The following is a 21,253-nucleotide window of genomic DNA, read 5'->3' on the forward strand; positions in this document are numbered from 1 at the left end:
AGTCCTGAGCTCAAACAATGCTTCTGCCTCGGCCTCCCAAAGTGCTGGCATTGCAGGCATGAGCTACTGTGTCTGACTGACCTTTAGTTTATCATGTAATGTCTTTCTTGAATTTTGTGTCAGGGTTATGATGACCTGGTGAATTGTATTTTGATAATACAAAGATGGTGGTGTAGCTCCGCCATCTTTCCTTTGTTTAATATTTGCATGACATCTATTTCTGTCTTCTTACTTTCACCTTTTTTTGATACTAACATTTGAATTGTGTTATTTATAGGCAGTCTATAATTTGATTGCTAAAATTCAATCTGATACTCCTTTGTCTTTTAATTATTTACTTAAGTAATACTTGGTGTAATTTCTTATGTATTTGGGTTTAAATCTACCCACCATGTTTCTGTTTGTTCTCCATTTGTTCAACCTGTTCTATGTTCCTTTTTCTCTCCTTTCTTGTCTTTTAAAAATTAGTCCATTTCATCATCTGCTTTCTTATTTGTTATACATTATTTTATTCATTTTGAGGTTTCTTTGGGATCACAACCCACATGATTGTCTTAGGAAAGACTAACATGGCTAGGTGCAGGGGCTCATGCCTATAATCTCAGCACTTTGGGAGGCCAAGGCAGGCGGATCACAAGGTCAGGGGTTCAAGACCAGCCTGGCCAACATGTTGAAATCCCATCTCTACTAAAGATACAAAAAATTAGCCGGGCATCGTGGTGCATGCCTATAATCCCAGCTACTCAGGAAGCTGAGGCAGAGAATCACTTGAACCTGGGAGGCAGAGGTTGCAGTGAGCCGACATCACGCCATTGCACTCCAGCCTAGGCGACAGGGTGACACTCTGTCTCAAAAACAAAACAAAACAAAACAAAACAGGAAAGGCTAACATAAATTAGTAAATAGTAATTTTACCTCTTCCAGGACATTGTAATTGCAAGGACCTTGGATTGTGTTAACTACATTAATTCTACTCTTTCCTTTTGTGCCACTACCATATATTTTAATTCTACATATGTATTGAACTCCCAAAAAAGTATTGTTTTGTACAGTCTGTATTAATCTGGAATTAGCATATATTTACACTTTCCATTGCTTTTTTTCCCGTTATTCATTAATTTGGTTGTATTTGTGATTATTTTCTTCTGCCGGAAGAAAACTGTTTTTAATATTTCTTTTATATAGGTCTCTTGCAGGTGAACTAACTCAATTTTCTTTAGCTGAGAATATCTCTATCTGCCTTTAATTTTTGATGGAAATTTGATTGTTAGTCTTCTGGCTTCCATTGTTTGAGTTCTGACTGTTGCTCCCTTGAGTGTAATGTATCTTTTTTCTTCTGGCTGTTCCTTAGTAATTTTATTTCCCGTTGTCTTTTCAAATTTTACTATGGATGGTCCTAGTTTTGCATTTTTGCTTTTGTATGTATGTTTATCTTCTTTGTAGTTTATTGTATTTCTTTAATCTGTGGTTTGAAATCTTGAATCATTTTGGAAAGCTTGGCCGTTGTTTTTAAATATTGCTTTTACTCCATTCTTTATTTCCTTTTTTTTTTTTTTGGAGTTCCAGTCATATGTATGTTAGGTTTTCTCACCATGTCTCTTTTGCTCTTTTTTTTTTTTGTGTATGTGTGTGTGTCTTCCAAATTATTTCCAATCTCTTCCTCAATCTGAATAGTTTCTAATGAACTGTCTTTCATGTCCCTAATTCTCTCTAGCTATTTGTAAGCTACTCTTAAGCGCATCTATTGAATTCTTAATTTTGACGATTATACTTTTCTGTTTTCCATTTGGTCTGATTTTTATTTTATTTAACTGTTTTCTATAGAGCCATTTCTGGGATAAAATTATCTAGTTTGTCCTCTGTTTCCTTGAGTATATTAACCAGTTATCTTATAGTCCGTTTTGATAACTCTATTCTGTATTCTGTATGTCCGTTTCTATCATATATTCCTTAAGCTTGGTATGTGTTCTTATCCCTGTGTCTGTCTAGTAATTTTTATTTTATTTCACACATTGTTTTTAAAAAATTATGGAGATAATTTGAGAGTCTTGAAGGTGTCTTCCTCCAGATACCACTTAATGTTACTTCTGGCAGGCAATTCATCTAAGACTATGTTACTCTAATGCAATAAGGCTTGAGTTGATTGGAAACTGAATTTCAGTACTTGTATAATGATCTATTTTTTTGTTGACCCTTCTACTAGTTTAATCCCAGTTTTAGCCCTTTAGCACCCCAACTGAAATTCTAGGGCTATTTCCTGGTCATATCCACGTGGATGGGTCCTGAATTCTAATATTTATCTCCTATATCCTATGAAGCCGCCGAAAGTTCTTGGTTTCTTCAGCTCTCAGCATCCACTTGCAAATAAGTAGGCCATTAGTGGAATACCTGCTCCAATGTTGGGCTCACCTGTTTTCACTTTTCTTTTTTCCCTCAGGTCTTAGCTGTTTTTATAGCTCTCTGATTCCTTCAAATGGGTAATTATAATTGTCTTATCTAGCTTTTCTAGTTTTGTTCCGTTGAAGAGTTGGTCTGATCAAGTTAAACTGCTGTAAACAGAAATAGATGTTTCCAAATGTATTGATTTTTATTGTTTCCTGGAATATAAGTTCTACAATCATTGGTACTTTATTTTCTTTGTATCTCAGGTGGTTAGAAAAGTGCCTGACATTTTAGTAGTAGCTCAGTAAATATTTATTTGTTGTTTGTTTTTATAGTTGAGCACTGGACAGTCTTAACTCCTGAGCTGACTCTGTCTGCAACTCAGTGGCCATGGGACTATTACATATGAGTGAGTGGTAAAGGTTTGGGACCTGCTAGATTGTTATTCCAGAACAGGGAAAGATTACTTCACTGAATAAATTTTAAAAGGGTTACTGAGACAGAGAAATATAATTGTGTTTTATTATTTCTAAAATATATTTTGTTAAAGTCAATGTATGAGCTACAAATGAATGACTAAATCAATTTTTAAAAAAATGTTTCTTGAAGGGAAGGAAGGACAATGGTTAGTAAAGATAATGCTTTCAGAGTATTACTTGTTGCTAACATGACTAGGTCTATACACATTATCTTCTTATAGAACCCTTACTGCTAACATACTGCTCTCTCCCAGGTTATCACGTATTCACCTTTGACAGATCCTTTTGCCACAGTCTTCTGTTTGGTTTCTACCCAGATTTATATTTCTGGCACTGGAACCTTGCCCTTAAGTCTACTTATGAGTTGTACTGTCAATCACCAACCAACACTGTATGTTTCTCTTAATGCTTTTAAAAAGAAGCTACCTTATAACAATAAAAAGTCTCAATCAGCAGAAGTGAATCTAGATTAGAGGAAAAAAGTACACTTTCTCCTTCCTTATTACAAATTAACTGCTAAATATGAAAAGAGTATGATATATTATTTACAAAAATGCTCCCTAGAATTTGTCTGTTTTCTGTATGCATTCCTTTCATGATGTCCATCAACGCTTTCCATCAAGAGGTGAAGTTTGTTACTATAGCCCTTGAATCTAAACTGAGCTATTTGACTTGCCTTGGCTAATAGTATATTCGAAAACAGGGCACAGTCAGAAACTTTAGAAGTTCTTGTGCATCGGAATTGCCCTACATTGCTACTTTTGAAACAACAACATTCTTTTTTTGGAAAAACTTGGGTTAACCTGCTAAATGCTGGAGACATATGGTCCAGTCATCATCTTTACCCCAACCAACTTCCCGATGTGTAAGTGAGGCCATGTGGAACCAACTAGACCTCAGTCAACCCACTGTCAAAAGAATCACCAAACTGAGCCCAACTTAGATTGCTAACCCATAGAATCAGAAGCTACTAAATTTTAGGGTAGTTTGTTACACAGCAAAAATTAAGTGATCCAGAGAGAATCATGACCATCATTATTAATTATTTTCATGGACTGTTTTTATGTTTTTGTCAGTTGAGTATGTCTGCATTCTACATTTGTTTGCATATTATAGTAGTGTTCATTACTGTGCGTGAGATTAAAGATATATAATTACTTAAAGCCTTTATTTAATACTATTGGTTAGGCTGGAAGAGTGTTACATCCTAGTAGGATAAACATAATAGATGTTTTTCTTCCTGTGCTGTCTCAGAAGGTTAGTACCAAATTCAAAGTTTTTCTTGAAAATTTGTGAACAGATTTTATATTTTTAAATTGCTTTATCCAGTAGCCCTGATTCTACATAAATAAGTCTTCTGTCCGTGAAGCAAATTTATTTATTCCTGGACAGCAAAAGTACCCTTTTATATCAAGCACCTTAGAAACCATGGGAATTTTGGATTTCTGTAGCCAAGATGGATGAGCACTTATTAACTACAGGATGCTCAACCTTGTGAGTGGATTGACTTTATAATTTGTGAAGCTGTTTGTTCTTAACTCCTCTTATTAGATTGTATGCCATTAGAAGAATGATGAAGTTACATGTTCCATGTTCAATTCTAATAAGTACACAGTGAGTGGTAGCCATTCTTATATCACCAGTCTTAGGTATATACTAGAGCACCTTAGTCATTTATAGCAAAATAGATTCATAACTTGTACTACCAGTGCAAATGACTTGCCAGTGTCGGTAGTAACAATACTTATTATAGTCAGAGAACCTCAGAAATGGCTGCCTAGAACCAAGATATTGTTTGCATTCTACTGCTGCGTCCCTTTACTTTTATTGGGGTTGGATTGAGAAAGCGTTCTCATTTAGCAGGTGTTCTGGATCACAAGCAACATTCTGCTTCCATCCTGGAGAACATAGAATGATACTTTTCTGTTACTTTTAACACTTGTTAAATGCACGTGCAAAAATACTGAAAATTAAAGCTTGAAAGGAAAAATGAAGAATGGAGGAAAAGAAGAAGTAAAAGAAAGAAGAGAGCAATGGAAGGGGAGTGAGTGAGGGAAAAGTGGGCATGTAATCTGCCTATCTAGGAAAATTAGCCTTGACATAATTGCATATATGAGATAAAGAGCAGAGTCTAAAGTTGTGGCTGACTTTTTAACAACTGGTCAGAAAACTTCATGGATGTTTCCTTTACTCTGAGAACAGTTCAGTTCTAGAAACACATAACTGATATAGCGTCAGAAAACTGTCTTAAACACATTTATTTTGTGGTGGTGCATCATTTTTTTTTATACTTTCGTACTTGTACATTATAATGTTGAGCTTTGTACCACAATGATTATTACAACTTCGTTATTTACTCATAGTGAGTTCTGAAACTATATGAATATTTTCTGTTAAACAGCTAAGCTTGAGGACATCCAAGAATGCAAACATCCTCTATAAGATCTTATGTTTATTTTACAAGTACATTAGCTGTAAGCAGGATAATAGCTATAATGTCTAAGGAACAAAGACAGTAGTGATTTGTTATAGGCTTTTGCTGCAGTATGAAGATTTTTGTAGTTGAAGATAATCTGTGAATCCTAAAAGGACTGTAGAAAATGCATAAGCCAAAAATTATACTTACATTAAAAAAATAGCAAAACTGCCCAAGTACAGTATGGAGGAAATAGGCTTAGCAGCAGTGTACATGAAAAAGACTAAAGGGATTTAGGCAGTGTAAGTCAACAGTGTCAAATAAATTCTAAAACTAATTTCGTCTTGAGCTCTATTAATATAACTAGAACAAGCGGAGCAAGAATTTACTTTATTCTTGCTGATCATCGTGGAATTCAGATCTAGGGACATAGGCAGACTGGAACACATTCAGAAAAGAGCAGCCAGCATGGAGAAGATTTTTTTTTACAGGGTATGTCTAAAGAAACAAAATATACATGGTGATGTGGTTTGGCTCTGTGTCCCCATCCAAATCTCACCTCAAATTGTAATCTCCATAATCTCCATTTGGCAAGGGCAGGACCAGGTGAAGGAATCCGGTCTTGTAGGTGGTTTTCCCCATGCTGTTCTGGTGATAGTGAGTGAGCTCTCACAAGATCTGATGGTTTTATAAGCATCTGGCATTTCCCTGGCTTGTACTCACTCCATCCTCCCTCCCACCCTGTGAAGAAGGTGCCTGCTTCCCCTTTGTCTTCCACCATAATTATAAGTTTCCTTACAATCAGGAGAACTGTGAGTCAACTAAATCTCTTTCCTTTATAAATTACCCAGGCTTGAGCAGTTCTTTATAGCAGTATGAGAATGGACATGGTTTAAAGCAAGCTTGTCCAACCCGCAGCCCAAGGGTCACATGCAGCCTAGGACGGCTTTGAATGTGGCCCAACACAAATTTATAAACTTTCATAACACATTATGAGATTTTTTGTGATTTTTTTTTAGCTCGTGAGTTATCCTTAGTCTTAGTGTATTGTATATGTGACCCAAGACAATTCTTCGTCTTCCAGTGGCCCAGGGAAGCCAAAAGATTGTACGCCCCTGGTTTGGAGTAAAGAAGACTTAAAGAACATGATAGCTATAGTACTTAGCATGTTTTCAATTACAAGTAAAATAATAACCCATCAAACTGTTTTCAGCAACAAAGATAATTTATGGGTTCTTATAACTTAAAACTTCAAGAGTATGTTGTATTTTAGGTGAGGCTCAATTCAGTGGCCTGGTTAATCTTTCTCTCTACTTTGCTTTCTATAATGTTGGCCAAAATTGGCTGCCACTCTCTCCTTCTTTGGGACAATTTAGCTGCTGGTTTACTCGCAGTCATCAGAGCTATGTGCTGCTTCTTTCATATCAAGCAAGTGTTAGAAAAACCTTCTTTCCCCAGTAGCTTGCTGGAAAAAAGAAGAATCTTCTTTCCCCTGACCCCAGGAAGTATCTCTTGTATCTCACTGGCTACAGTTGTGACTTTTGCCAATTTCTGAACCAATTATAGTGGGCCATTCGGATAATGTACACAAAGTAGTGTAGCTAATCAAAAATCTACCTCTTGAGCAGAGATATTGTATCTGTCAGACTACTAGGAGAAACAGAATCAATAGGAAGTAGATAAATGCATATATATCACATATATATATATATATGATATCTTATTACATGAAGAAATTTATTTCAAGGAGTTGACTCACCTGATTGCGGAGTCTGACATATGTGAAATCTGTAGGACAGTCCAGTAGGCTGGAAACTATCTGGTAGAAGCTGATGTCGTGGTCTTGAGGCAGAATTTTCTTCTTCCTCTGGGAAACTTCAGGGCTTTCAGCTGATTGGATGAGGCATATCTACATTATTAAGGATAATTGCCTTTAATTAAAGTCAGCTGATTGTAGATATTACACATATTTACAAAATACACATAAATTAGGGTCTGATTAAATAACTGGGCATGAAAGCTTAGCCAAGTTGATGTATAAACTATCATGGATATGATCAATCTTTCCCAAAATATTTAACTGAAATTATGAGTTCCTTTTGGAATTGACAGATTGGAAACTAAGGTAGCCAACAAATATCCTTTACAGTAGCTAACAGTACATGTATGAACAGCTGCTCTGGGAAATAGGTTTTCAACTTGCTTGACATAGGGGAATACTAGGGACAAAAGTTATAGAAGTAGTGATAAAATAGCTATCAAGTAAAAAAGAACTGTTTAACAAAACAGTAGTGAGTTCCTGTTACTGAAAATGTTCAAATGTGAACTAAGGACTGTGGTGTAACACCCCAGATTAAGGCCCAGTTATTATGTGTTCCTTAACTTTTGGGGAAAGTACTGTTTTACTTAAGTGGAGTTCACTAGAAAACAGGCATAATTTTATTTTACTCTTATATTAATATCAAATAGTACCTGAGATATTATGTCTGCCAGGATTCTCCAGAACAAGTAGTATGTACACACACACACACTATGTATATATGTGTTTGTGCATATATGTGTACTCTCCACATTTTATATGTGTGCATATATATACACACACACACCTATATGTGTATATATGTGTAAACATATGTGTGTGTGTGTATATATATAGAGAGAGAGACAATGCGTGTGTGTGTGTGTGTGTGTGTGTATATAAGGCATTTTATTTGTAAATATGTATTACATGTCTAGAAAAAGAATCCCAGGATTTTCCTCTGTGTGTTTTCTTCTTGCTTCATCATGGTCCATGAGGCCAGCTGAGGTTGTCATTACAATGAAACCAAACTGGCAGGATGGAAACAGATTATTCTGCCATTTTTCTAGATCTTTGAGTTGTATATCAAATCTGTGGCTGATCACTCCACACTTGTTTAGTGATGAGGGATCACCTCACACTTGTTTAGCCTGCCTGCGAGGTTCACAACAATTTTCCCAGCATTATGATCATCAGTGATTTCAAATTCGCCAATGTAATCATGCTTCATCATCACAGTGAGAAACTGGACAATAACTTTGGAACTCAGCCTAATAAGAACCTGGTGTTTGCCTCTCTGTCTGGCATTGTTGATGCTCTTGAGAGCATCAGCCAGGACACCCATGTGCACCATTGTGGTGGTGTGGAAGGAGCTATAATTTATGTTTTTAGTATATATAAAGAAATTAATTTTTCCTCAAATAGCCTAGCCACGAGTTCCTCTCCCCACTATATTCTTGCAGATAAAGTTACCTAGCCAAACAACCCTTTCTATCAAAGGGATCAGGCATAATTTTTGCTTATCCCTCATTAGCAGGTTCAATTCCTGCCAGCTCAAGGGATTATCCAAACAAACCAATCACATTCTTCTGGGAACTAGGGGGCAACCCAACCTCTTAAAATCTGCTTCTCACAGCCCCTGGTTTTCCACTCTCTTCCTGAGTGCAACCCCTATGTGACCCTGTATGGCAAGTAATGGCTTCTTCCCTTTGGCTGGGAGGGGAATATATGTGATTAATAAACTTTTGACTCAGAAGACTTGCATGCAGCCAACAAACCGTATGGAAAAATACTCAACACCACTGATCATTAGAGAAATGCAAATCAAAACCACAAATGAGATACCACCACACACCATTCAGAATGGCTATTATTTAAAAGTCAAAGAATAACAGATGCTGGCGAGGTTGCAGAGAAAAAGGAATGCTTATACACTGTTAGTGGAAGTGTAAATTAGTTCAACTATTGTGGAAGACAGTGTAATGATTCCTTAAAGACCTAAAGTCAGAAATACCGTTCAACCCAGCAATCCCACCACTGGTATATACCCAAAGAAGTGTAAATTGTTGTATTATAAAGACACATGTGCACATATGTTCATTGCAGCATTATTCACAATAACAAAAACATGGAATCGACCTAAATGTCCATCAGTGGTAGACTGGATAAAGAAATGTGGTACATCTACACCATGCAATACTAAGCAGCCATAAAACAGAATGAGAACATGTCCTTTGCAGGAACATGGATGGAGCTGTAGGCCATTATCCTTAGCAAACTAACGCAGGAACAGAAAACCAAATACCACATGCTCGTGGTTTTAAGTGAGAACTAAATGATGAACACACATGGACACATAGAGGGGAACAACACACACTGGGGCCTGCCAGAGTGGAAAGGGTGGGAGGAAGGAGAGGATCAGGAAAAATAATTAATGGATACTAGGCTTAATACCTGGATAATGAAATAACCTGTACAACAAACCCCCATGATACAAGTTTACTTATATAACAAACCTGCACATATACCCCGAACTTAAAAGTTAAATAAAATTAAAAAAATAAATAAAATAAAACAAACTTTTGTTTCTTCTGGCCTGTGTTGGGTCAAATGAAATCCTGTGTTTGCCCATCTTCACAGACTTAGAATTGGAAGCCCTCTCTCACCAATGGTATATACAGGAGGTAGTTAAAACAATGACTTTCCTTTCTGTCCACTCACCTAGCAGTGATGTTGGATTTGGGAAAAATTCAAATATCAGTTATGTGATAGTAATAATTGACTTGTGAGTTGCCTTTCAATAGCAATATTCTCTTATTTCTGTGTTTCCAGTGCTAGTATTAGCATTTTTATTTTCCAAATAAGAACAGGGCAATTTGTTCATCATTCTGTTAGTGGCACCCATCAGAGTATTTTGTAAACTGTTTGTACGTCTTTTCCTCTCAGCTCAAAGCACAGAAAGTCATGCTTTATTAATCTTTATGTACACTCCAAATAACATCATGCCTGACCCATAGCAGATATTCAATTACTTTCTCCATCGGAATTTTATTAAAAAATTACTATTGAGCTGTGAAGTTCACCTTAAACAACATACATATAAGTAAATATCATCAATGTAAATTATCCAACACTGTTGAAATCCAAACTCACTCTACCCACCTTTAGACAGAAGGAATGACGTCTTGAGAGTATTGCCCAATTTTCTCTTCTCATTCACCTTCCAAAATGCATGCTAGTTGCCTTAAGGCTTCTAAAGAACCCTGAAGGCAGCATCTCACTGGAAGAATTAGTATAGCTGCGAGGTGATCCCAACTCCTGCCTGTCTGTTGGTTCTGAATGCTCCATTCACTTCAGAATCCCGGCTGAGAGATAATCCCTTCTGCAAGAAGGCATTTATTTTAGTCACAGTTTCATTCCTCAAGTTTATAGCTGCATAGCACCATATTCTAAATTATAGGAAAAACATGGAGAAAGCTAAAATGATTGGTTTGAACATATTTGACATCTTTTTTATGATTTATATTATATTATTTACTGTATTTAAATTGGCTTACTTGTTATTTTTTTGATAGAATGACATATACTTCTTTCTCTACCCATAGATGTAAGAATTTTTTAAGATGAAAGACCTGGTTTGACAAAGGAATTTTTCTAACTTATGAATATATTGTATCCCTTCACAAAGATACACAATAAATTGTGTTTATCAGCAGTAATAAAATTCTATTAAACTAGCTCTGGTGTTTGAGACCGAAGATGTATAGTTTCCATATCCATGTCTTTATACAACACTAAGCACTCGGTAAATATATATTAGTTAAATAATGTAATAATAGAATGTGCTCCCTTCCATTGATCATAGACTTTAGAAAGACTTTTATCTAACAGAAGTGTTTTCTCTATCTCCTGGGTTTACTCACAGTAAACAAATCCGAGCTGTGCTGGGCCAGTTCAGCCAGGCAGAAGCCTTATTAATGAAAGCTGGGGTGCAGCCAGGAACTTTTGATGGAATTCTTATGGATCTTGGGTGTTCCTCCATGCAACTTGATACTCCTGAAAGAGGTTTTTCCCTTTGGAAAGATGGCCCCTTGGACATGAGAATGGATGGTGGCAGGTGAGTATTCATAAAGCACTTCTCACAACAATAAATCAATTTGTCAAAAACACTCTGAATTTATTTTTTTTAAGACTACAGAATTTCCATTACATGCCTACACCTAAAACTACCAATACATAATAAACCAGTTTGTTTGATACTCATTATACACATCAGTATTTCTCTGGATTTAGGATTTTTAAAGAAAAACAATTACTGCCTTTACACAAAATAGTGAAGAGTATAATTTTCATACTGATTATCTTTTTTACTTATACAATATGGGTTTTAGAGTGTTAACCAATGTCAGTAAATATCACGATACTGCAATAACTATTTCATTTTTATTCATGCCCAACTATGCCTCTTGTGAGAAGCAAAAAGAACTATATATATTTAAGGCATCCTCTTTTAGAATACAAAAAAAAAAAAAAAAAGGCAAGATCTTAGAGTCAGTAAGTGTGTTTTGTCCTGTCTTATACAATCACTGTGAACCTTCTCCAGAAAAACTGTAATTTATGATATGATATCAAACACAGTACTATAATAAGATATCCTCTATACTTCCTCTTCCTGGAAATACCAACATTTATTCTCCATTATTCAAATAGATTAAATAACACAAAAACAATCATATTCTAGGAAAGTATAGAAAAAATTATTTTCTTTCTTTCTTTCTTTTTTTTGAGACAGAGTCTCATTCTGTCACCCAGACTGGAGTGCAGTGGCATGATCTCAACTCACTGCAACCTCCACCTCCCGAGTTTAAGCCATTCTCATGCCTCAGCCTCCTGAGTAGCTGGGATTACAGACATGTACCACTATGCCTAGCTAATTATTTTTGTATTAGTAGAGACGAATTTTCATCATATTGTCCAGGCTGGTCTCGAACTCCTGACTTCATGTGATCCACCTGCCTCAGCCTCCCAAAGTGCTGGGATTATAGGCATGAGCCACCATTACCGGCCAACAATTTCTTTATATTAATTGTCTAAATTAATGTTAAAAGCTTAGATTAGGACCTGTGTCTACTCTCAATACTGACCTAGGGAATGGACAGCCTATACCTGTAAAACTTAACTGTGGTTTTTCTGTCTCATATCATGCCCCACCACAAACTGCTTTGTTTTGTGGTAATTATTCACATATAGCCTTTTCCCCTATGTTGTGATACAACCTGTTAACTTGGCTTGTGACCTATATTTGTTGGGACTCTGTTGTTCCTAAATGTTATACCTTCTTTTGCACATGTTGTTGGCATTCACAGAATGAAGAATGTAATGATGAAAGAAAATAATAAAAATACTTTTAAAACAACTAACTAATAGTAAAAGTGAAATATAGTCTCATGTGTGGAGATGGAGGTGGTTGTGCAGAGGTAATAAACATCAAGCCAATTTCTGAAATACAATGAACCAAACTTCTAGTTACTAGTAGTAAATCCCATATTGTTAATTTAAAGACTTATCAGGAACTTGTAGTTTGTGAATCAGGGTCCCTGTGGTTTTCCCAAGAGCTTGAAAATAACGTTGACACTGAGAATTAAACTCTTAAATTAATACCTAATGGATGAAATTAGAATTGAGTAAATATATCTTAAAATGTTGAATGGCTTTCGGGTAGATGTTATAGACTGTAACTTAATCAAATATTTTAACAGCTCTGAAGAAAGTATTTAACATTTGAAAAGGGGGAGTTGATTCACATGAATTCATTGAAGAAGAAAAGTCATAGATTCAAACACGTGCAATGCTAATCCAAGTGATATATGTTTGCCTTGGCTAATCCAGGCCAAAAAAATATGGCCTGTTACTTCCTGCAGGGAGATTATCCCTGTGATGAAGACGGATGCAAGAGGCTTCCTTAACCAGTTGTCATTTACCACTGGAGTCTTAAAAAACATAATTTATTCTTTGCTGATTCTAATTTCAACAGCAGCTTTCAGATTATAGTAAGGTTTCTCATGTAGAAGCCATAGAAAGAAATTCATAGCTTCAAGAATTTGAGAGTCTAGTTCTGTTGGCAGTTATAGTCTTCACTAGAAGGTAATTAATTATCACTTGTGTTTATATTTTCTTTCTAAGTTTAGTCACTGTAAGTCAGTGAACTCTGGAGGACTGACAAGATCAAATCTATTAGTTGGGGGGCAGCTCTTGGATCTTGACTCGTTTACCACATGAATGCCTATTCTGAAGCTGCCTAGCAGCCTGCCAAACCTTCCAGTGTTGCACCTTTTGCACTGTAGCACTATGGAAACTTCTACACCATCAATCATTGTTAATATAAGAGTAAAATAAAATTATGTGTATTGTCCAATTACTTGTTTAAAGTAAAATTATGTGTATGGAACAAAATGCTTTTTAATTTTCTTATTTAAAGATAGAAAAATATCATTAAAAACTGCTAAGTACATCTATACTCATCATAAAATTCTCTTGGTAAAGCTGGACTGTATCCCATGGATAAATTTCTAAATTTCACGTCATTAACACAGTTCATTCAGATGCTCGCTGGTTTAAGCAGTTGAATTCACAAATAGGTCAGGTTTAGCAGGGATTTTGTCATTTAAGCCACAAATTATGCTTTGCAAATTTATGAATGGGGAAGATCTAAAGGCCAGTGGCATGCATTGAGCATCTTTTATATTGTAGGCATTATATTTCTGTTTTGCAATTGCGTGCACCAATAATTATCCAAACCATTCTGTGAGTTAAGAATTGTTACTTTCATTTCACAGGTTAAAAATTGAGGCTCTAATAGGTTAAAAATCTTACTCCATATGAGTAAAAAGGCCAGGATTCTAATACAGATCAATTGAACTCCAAAAACCAGATCTTCATCCTGAAAGCTGAAGAAGCAAAGCCTACTGAGATAGAAATAGGGCTACCTTATAAGACGTTCATTGTTCTGTGAGTTTAATGGCAGACTGACATAAAAACAATTATTGTAAGCTATTTGGGAGGCTGAGGCAGGAGAATCGCTTGAACCCAGGAAGCGGAGGTTGCAATGAGCCAAGATCCACCATTGCACTCCAGCCTGAGCAACAAGAGCGAAACTCCGTCTCAAAAAAAAAAAAAAAAAAAAAAAAAAAATCTGAAAAGCGAGCTATGGATGAAAAAAAGAGACAAAGAGACATCAGAAGAGATGAAAGTCATGACAAATCTAGGGACAAGCCAAAGACAGCAAAAAGATTTTCTCCTGGAGGCACTAGGCATGTTAACAATGTATATTTTAGTATTTTTAAGGAGAGTTTCAGGTGTTTCTTGGCAGCCCCACTCTGGTTGGACCCTCAGTTCTTAAAGCTACCATACCGTTGTTACTTACAGATCCTCACAGTATGTTACCAACAATCAATCCAACATATTAACTGTAAGAGCAGTAACTGCACCATTAGCAAAGCTATTTTTCTAATATGTAAGGTCACAATTAGCTCATCACTTAGAATTCTTTGGCCTATTTCCCTAAGGTAAACAGGAATGGTCTGAACAGAGTAAATGCTGTGTCTGACTATAATTTATTCTATTTGACCAGAGGTTGGTAATTTTTATTCCTCCTCCACCTAAAATTACTATCTAGGCTTGTTCAATACTGCTTATTGATTACCTGGTTTTGTCATATTGTGACCTGTGTTATGGATGAATGACCAAATATTGTTAAACATTTGAATAATATGCATTATTGCCATTAAGGTTGTATGAGTTTTTTTGAGGGAAACTGACCAGCAGTATCTTTTTTTTAAATAGATTTTCTAAGTTTAATTTGTGTCTTCACAGGTAATCAGATATTTTACAGCCTCAGATTTAGTCAAGTTATTGAGATTTAGCCTTGTTTAAATATCATCTGCAAACCTTCTGTCTTCTATACTGAAAAAAAACATTCAAGCAGTAATTTAAATTTTGAACAACTTAAATTTAACCATTTTTCAGTGTTTTAGTTCGAGAAAAATACACAGGAACAATAAACATTTCTTTGTGAATTATAAGTTTAAGGTTATTATAATATTTTAACTTCCTGCTGCCTTGACCTTGATGAATGTTACAAACCATCACCATTTGCCATAATGATGGGTATTTGAAAAAGAAAGTCTATTTCATTTGTTTAGTGTTTCAGTCTCTGACTTTAAAACCTCAGTTCTCCTAGACTATGTGTATATGTCTGACTTTATGTCTCAGTACTCTGAAGTTTCACCTCTTGTCAATGAAAACTGACGTCAGTGAGCTAATTGGCTCTTCTTGTGCGTAGGTACCCTGACATGCCCACTGCTGCTGATGTTGTGAATGCTTTAGATCAACCGGCACTTGCATCTATCCTAAGAACATATGGGGAGGAGAAGCATGCCAAGAAAATCGCTTCAGCAATTGTTCAGGCACGCAGCATCTACCCCATCACCAGAACCCAGCAGCTTGCCAGCATCGTTGCAGGTAGCCTCATTAGTTCTCGACAGTGTCTAAGAGAAAAAATTATATTTACGTGTGTGCATGTGTTTGTGTGTGTGCACTCATGCACATGTGTGTGTGCATTAATCCCCCAAGCTCCCAGAGGGGTTCATTTGTACCTGAAATCATGCAGGATAGAATCTTGCCTGTCTTTCTTTAATGTCAGCTTTCTTTTGCTTGTGCAAGCTTCTCCCCTTCAAAACCTCTCCCCCAAATACAATTTTTAAAAAAGTATACTGTAGTTTACTAATTTGTGTAATAGTAGATTTTTATTTTACACAAGATAATTTATCATTTGTGCCTACCAAGGTGAAACATGAAATGATGAGTGAAAGGATTTCTTGATCCATCACAATGGTTGATAAGCACCCTGTATAAGATCTGACATTACTTCTCTTAGTTTCACATTTCTGCATTTTAATATTGTGGGCAAAAGGAGAATTGCATTGCCCAAATGCTAAAATAAAATCCAGTGACTCATATATCTATTCCAAACAACCAACTAACAAAGGGTATATGATGTATAGGTTATTCCACTTTGTGAATGCTAACTAAATCAGCCTGAGGGGCTTATTGAAACATTTCATCTTTTCTGCTATTTCGCTATTCACCACCATAAACCTCTTGAACCTAACTCTAGCTAGGAGGCGCTTTATTATAGCCTTTCTGTTTGAAGCCAAAGTTGTTTCACAGCTGTGTTCCATGATGAAAGTTTTCCAAGGCAAAAATATAACTCCTGCAGTTATTTAACAGAATTCCAATGATAAATTCTTCGTCTTGTTGGACTGTCTGAAACCCTGTATCATTTTTATTTACCAAATGTATTAAGATTTGTTTCCAGTGATTCCTATTAAATTACTTAAGTAAATTTTAAGAAGTTTTTTAAAAAGGAATATTTGTGTAACTTATAAATAGAACCTGATATTGGCTGTCTCTTTCTTAATATTATCCATAGTTTAAAAAGTAAAACTTAATTATAAATTCATTTAGATCTTTAGTATTTACAGATCATGTAGCAATTGTTTTATGATATAATTAAATAAGACTATATTCTACCTAGTTATCATAATGAAATATAAAGAGCTGTCTAGCCTTTAATTTTTTAAGCCACATATCTCAGGGCCCTTCGAACTTACTATTGAGATTTCTTTATGCAAGTTTAAGAGGAGAATTCTTGTGGTTATATGAACATAAAATATTTCATTTCTTCCCCCCTGAAAGAGTTTATACCAGCATGCTGATATTAAATTCATCTTCTGTCTGGTGTTCCTTTAACCACTCCGTACTCACTATTATGTCTCCACCGTATCCTTTCTGTAATTCTTTACCTACGTATTATTTTCTGTCTCCTGTACTGGAAAGAAAAGCAGTGAGAAGTGATACTTTTTATTTATAAGCAAATCTAAAATTCATGCTAAAAATGAGGGGTTGGGGCTGGAGAGCATCCTAGAAATTATCTAGTCAGAAAACCTCTTCTGATTAATAAGGAAACTGAGGCTCAGGGAGTAGTTTGCAATAGTAATCTAGAATTTGGAAGCTCATGAATTTGAGGCATAACTGGGAATCTGCCTTCAAGCTACCTTTTCTGTCTGTGCATCCTACCTTGTAAACTTGCAGAAATAACACTTTGGCATTAAGTAGAAATTATGTGAAGGTGCACAATAGGAACAATGTAAGTACTTTCAGAAAGATTATGATATGAAAAGCATATTAGAGCTATGAGAAATGATACAGTAAAAATGAGAATACTCATATATGGTAAATAAAACCTCATTTTAGTAAGTGCCATTAAAACACTGAGTTATCTGGAACTAATCCATTTTTATATCATAAATATCAGTCTGTAATAATACAACTTTGTTAATGATAATATGTTTTTTTGGAAAAGGGAAAAACAAAAATGTGTTTTCATTTTGTGCTCATTTATTCAAAAAATATTTTGAGAGAGGCTGATTTATACTAGGCAGTATCCTAAACACTAAAGTTAAAGTAGGAGCTAATCAGATATAACCTCTGTGTTTACAAAGTTTATAGACTAATAGATTATAGAGTCAGGGAACTGAATGAAAACATCATGTAATAACCTGTACTGACAGTGAAAATTCTCTTTCCTATTTATTGTAATGAAGAGTTGTGATAGTATGGTCAATAGAAAATTTGATAAAAGCAGAGATTTATAGAACCTATACAAATCTACATATATTTGTATGCTTGGGTTTTAATTGCAGTTCCACAAAATTCATTCTTAACAAACCACACCCATGGCATATGTCCTGTAAGTTCTGGTTATAGTTTTAGTAAAATGAAGTAAGACTTGAAAGGCATTTGCAAATCCATCTGAATGAGAAGTTTTTCTAGATTTTCATGATTTCATTTTAGTCTTTTACAATTGCCTCACTCATACCTAATTTGATTGAATTTTTTTAAGTGATTCACCTTTAACAAGAGTTTCCAAAGTTTCCAACTTAGTTTTCTTGGACACTGCAGCTGTCTTTCCTTTTGCATTCATATTTCCTCAGTTTATGTAATATGTAATTAAATTATGTAATGACAACAGTGAACATTCTGGGCTGTAAGTGCACAGCTCTTTTGATGGGACTAGAACTGTATAGAAGTACCAGAGAATCCAAAGAATAGAATCCAACCCTCACACAATTTGTTTAACAGCGAAAAGGGTTAAATCTGTCAAGTCCAATAAATCAAGAGGTACTACATAAAGAAAATATGAGATGTAATTGGAAGGGCACAGGTTCCTGTATGGGTTTCCTAGGGCTGCTGTTACTAAGTACTACAAACTTCATGCCTTAAAGCAACAGAAATTTATTCTTTTACAGTTTTGGAGATGTGAAGTCTGAAATCAAGATGTTAGAAGGGAGCTAGGGGAGAATCCTTCCTTACTATTCCTAGCATCTGGCGGTTGCCAGCAATCCTTGGTGTTCCTTGGCTTGTCACTGTTTCTGCCTCCATAGTCACTTGGCGTTCTCCCTGGGCATCTGTCTTTGTGCCCAGATTTCCCTCTTCTTATAAGGACACCAGTCATGTTGGATTAAGGGCCCACACTTGATCCAGTATATCCTCATCTTAACTTGAAATCATCTGCAAAGACCTTATTTCTAGGTCAGATCACATTTATAGGTTCTGGGTAGAAATGAATTGTGCTGGGTAGACATGAATTGTGGGGGACTCTATAAACCCAGTACAATTCCTAAGCAGTATCTTTGTTTAACAAATATGTATTTTGGCAAGCTATAATATGCAATGACTATATTTAAATGTGTTTTCTGATTCTGATAAATTCATACTAAATATGTTCAAAACTATCAAGCACTCTAGGAAATATGCAGCACAGTTCCTGACACATATTAAAATCCATATCGATGGAAATATAAATCACTTTCTTTGCTTTCCAAAAACTAATAATTCAGTAGGACAAGGAAGAACAACACACTTGGAATCACACCCTCAGTGGGATCCTGTCAGTCACATGATTAAGTTGTAAATTGTAAAATCTAAAGTTTGGTGCCTTTTGCTGGTATAAATAACTACAGTTCCAGTACTCTTCCATATCATGGGAGTTCCAAAAGACAGGTTCAAGGCTCCAAGTTGGAACAGAGCACTTACAAGCATTGTGAATTACTTTGCAAATTATCAAAGCAGTAATTTATAAGCAACTTACAAGAGAATTCCAAAAACAACCTGTAGGATTTCACTGTTCTTACTACCACACATGTTCATACATATACTATTCAGAACTACCAGCCACGAATCTTAATATAAATACTTAACACAAATGCAGTGTTAGATGCAGTGTTCCCTCCAAAAATGATTCATAAATAACAAATCCACATTTTATTAAGCATAATGTTTATTCTAATGTTCTAGCTAAAGAGTTGGAGTTGTAAAATCTAAGAGTTGAAAATGGCCTAAGGGACTCATCTAATCCAGAACTAGATTCTTCATCACCTCTAATAAATGGTCATCTAGCTTTAGCCTCTTCATCTTCATCTCTCTTACTCCCCATTGTATTCCAGTGAAGACGAGCACATTTCAGCCTGAAGTTGCCAGTTGCATACATATAATACAGGCCTAGAGACTTTAGAAAGGATAGATTTCCTAGAATAAAAGCATAACTCCTTTACATGGTTTGCAACTTCCTCCATGAACTGGCTCCTACCTGTCTTTTCATCTTCCCCTTTCCACATAATAGTCTTTGTTCCAGCCATATTGAACTTCTTGTAGTCTTCCCAGCACACCATAGTCATTCACCTGCAGGCCTTGGATGTCCTTTTGCCTGGAATATTGACCTTCCTGTTCTCTCATCTCCCTGCCCTACCCCTACCCTTTTCTCTGGCTAATTTCAGCTCATCCTTTAGAGCTCAGTTGAAATGCCACTTCCTCACAAAGTTTTTTCCAACCCTACTCAGATTGGTTGAGATGGTCTCCTATGTGCTACCATTGCACTGCATTCCCTTGTCTGGCACTTATTATGCTATATTTTATTGCTTGCTTACTATTTAAATATTCCCTTAGATTTATATTGTGCAACACCAATGCCAACAGCCACATGTGGTTATAAAGCACTTGAAATGTAGTTACTCCATATTAAGAGGTTTCATGAATCTAAAATATGCACCAGATTTTGAAGACTTAGTTTGAAAAAAAAAATTACAAAAATAATTTTATCTTCATTACATGTTGAAATGGTAATATTTTAGACATATTGGGTCAAATATGGTATTAAAATTAATATTTTGCTTTTTAAATGTGGCTATAGAAAATTTTAAATAACATGAATTACATTACATCTTTATTGGACAATACTGTTCCAGACTATAAGCACCAAGATTACAAGCGCTGCTGTGACTTTTGTATTAATCACTGTGTCCTAGCATTTAGCCTAATGTTTAATACTTGAAAGGTATTTAGTAAATACATTTTTAAAGATTTTTTTATTAAAAACCTTTTTTTCAAGTGACAGTGTCACCTTCTGTCGCCCAGGATGGAGTGCAGTGAGCAATCATAGTTGAAGGCTACAGTGAGCTGTGAGGCTCAAGCTGCCCTCCTGAGTAGCTGGGACTACAGGTGGCCAACATCACAGCAGGCTAATTTTTTTAATTTTTATTTTTAGAAATAGGGTCTCCCTATGTTGCCTGTGCTTGTCTGGAACTCTTGGCTTCAAGTGATCCCCAACCCCCTGGCTCAACTTCCTGAGTAGCTGGGATTACAGGTGTAAGCAATTGTTCCTGGCAATACTTTTTCAATGTTAATTTATACAGTTAACAAAATGCACATTCAGTCAGAAAAGCCTTGCTTTTAGAATGTTTGGATTCAGTAAAATAACTTCAACATTAATTTTAAAAATTGATGTTCAGTCTTGTAGGTCATAAAAACCAAATGTCCTCTTACATGGTTTGGCTCTGTGTCTTCATCCAAACCTCATCTTGTAGTTCCCATAATTTCCATATGTTGTGGGAGGGACCCACTGGGAGATGACTGAATCATGGGGACAGGTATTTCCTGTGCTGTTCTCATGATAATGAATGGCTCTCAGGAGACCTGAGTCCCTAACACAAGCTCTCTTTGCCTGCTGCCATCCACATAAGGGTGACTTGCTCCTCCTTGCCTTCTACAGTGATTGTGAGG

The 21,253-nt window shown here is 35.7% G+C and overlaps 1 protein-coding gene and 1 pseudogene across 7 annotated transcripts in view; one reads left to right on the plus strand and one right to left on the minus strand.

The window, feature by feature from the left end:
• METTL15 (methyltransferase like 15) overlaps nucleotides 1-21,253 on the plus strand; it is a 432,137-nt gene that overhangs the window by 176,040 nt on the left and 234,844 nt on the right. For all 7 annotated transcript variants that reach the window (XR_002517048.1, XR_002517047.1, XM_021925940.2 and 4 more), the window contains 2 exons: nucleotides 11,001-11,192; nucleotides 15,417-15,595. Coding sequence is in view for 5 of the 7 variants with exons in the window: in XM_021925940.2 (XP_021781632.2) it covers nucleotides 11,001-11,192; nucleotides 15,417-15,595 (371 nt within the window). In the remaining 2 variants the exon portion in view is untranslated. The remainder of the gene's footprint in view (nucleotides 1-11,000; nucleotides 11,193-15,416; nucleotides 15,596-21,253) is intronic.
• LOC116269756 lies at nucleotides 8,010-8,429 on the minus strand (annotated as a pseudogene).

Source organism: Papio anubis, chromosome 12 (assembly GCF_008728515.1).
Source record: "Papio anubis isolate 15944 chromosome 12, Panubis1.0, whole genome shotgun sequence".
NCBI lineage: Eukaryota > Metazoa > Chordata > Mammalia > Primates > Cercopithecidae > Papio > Papio anubis.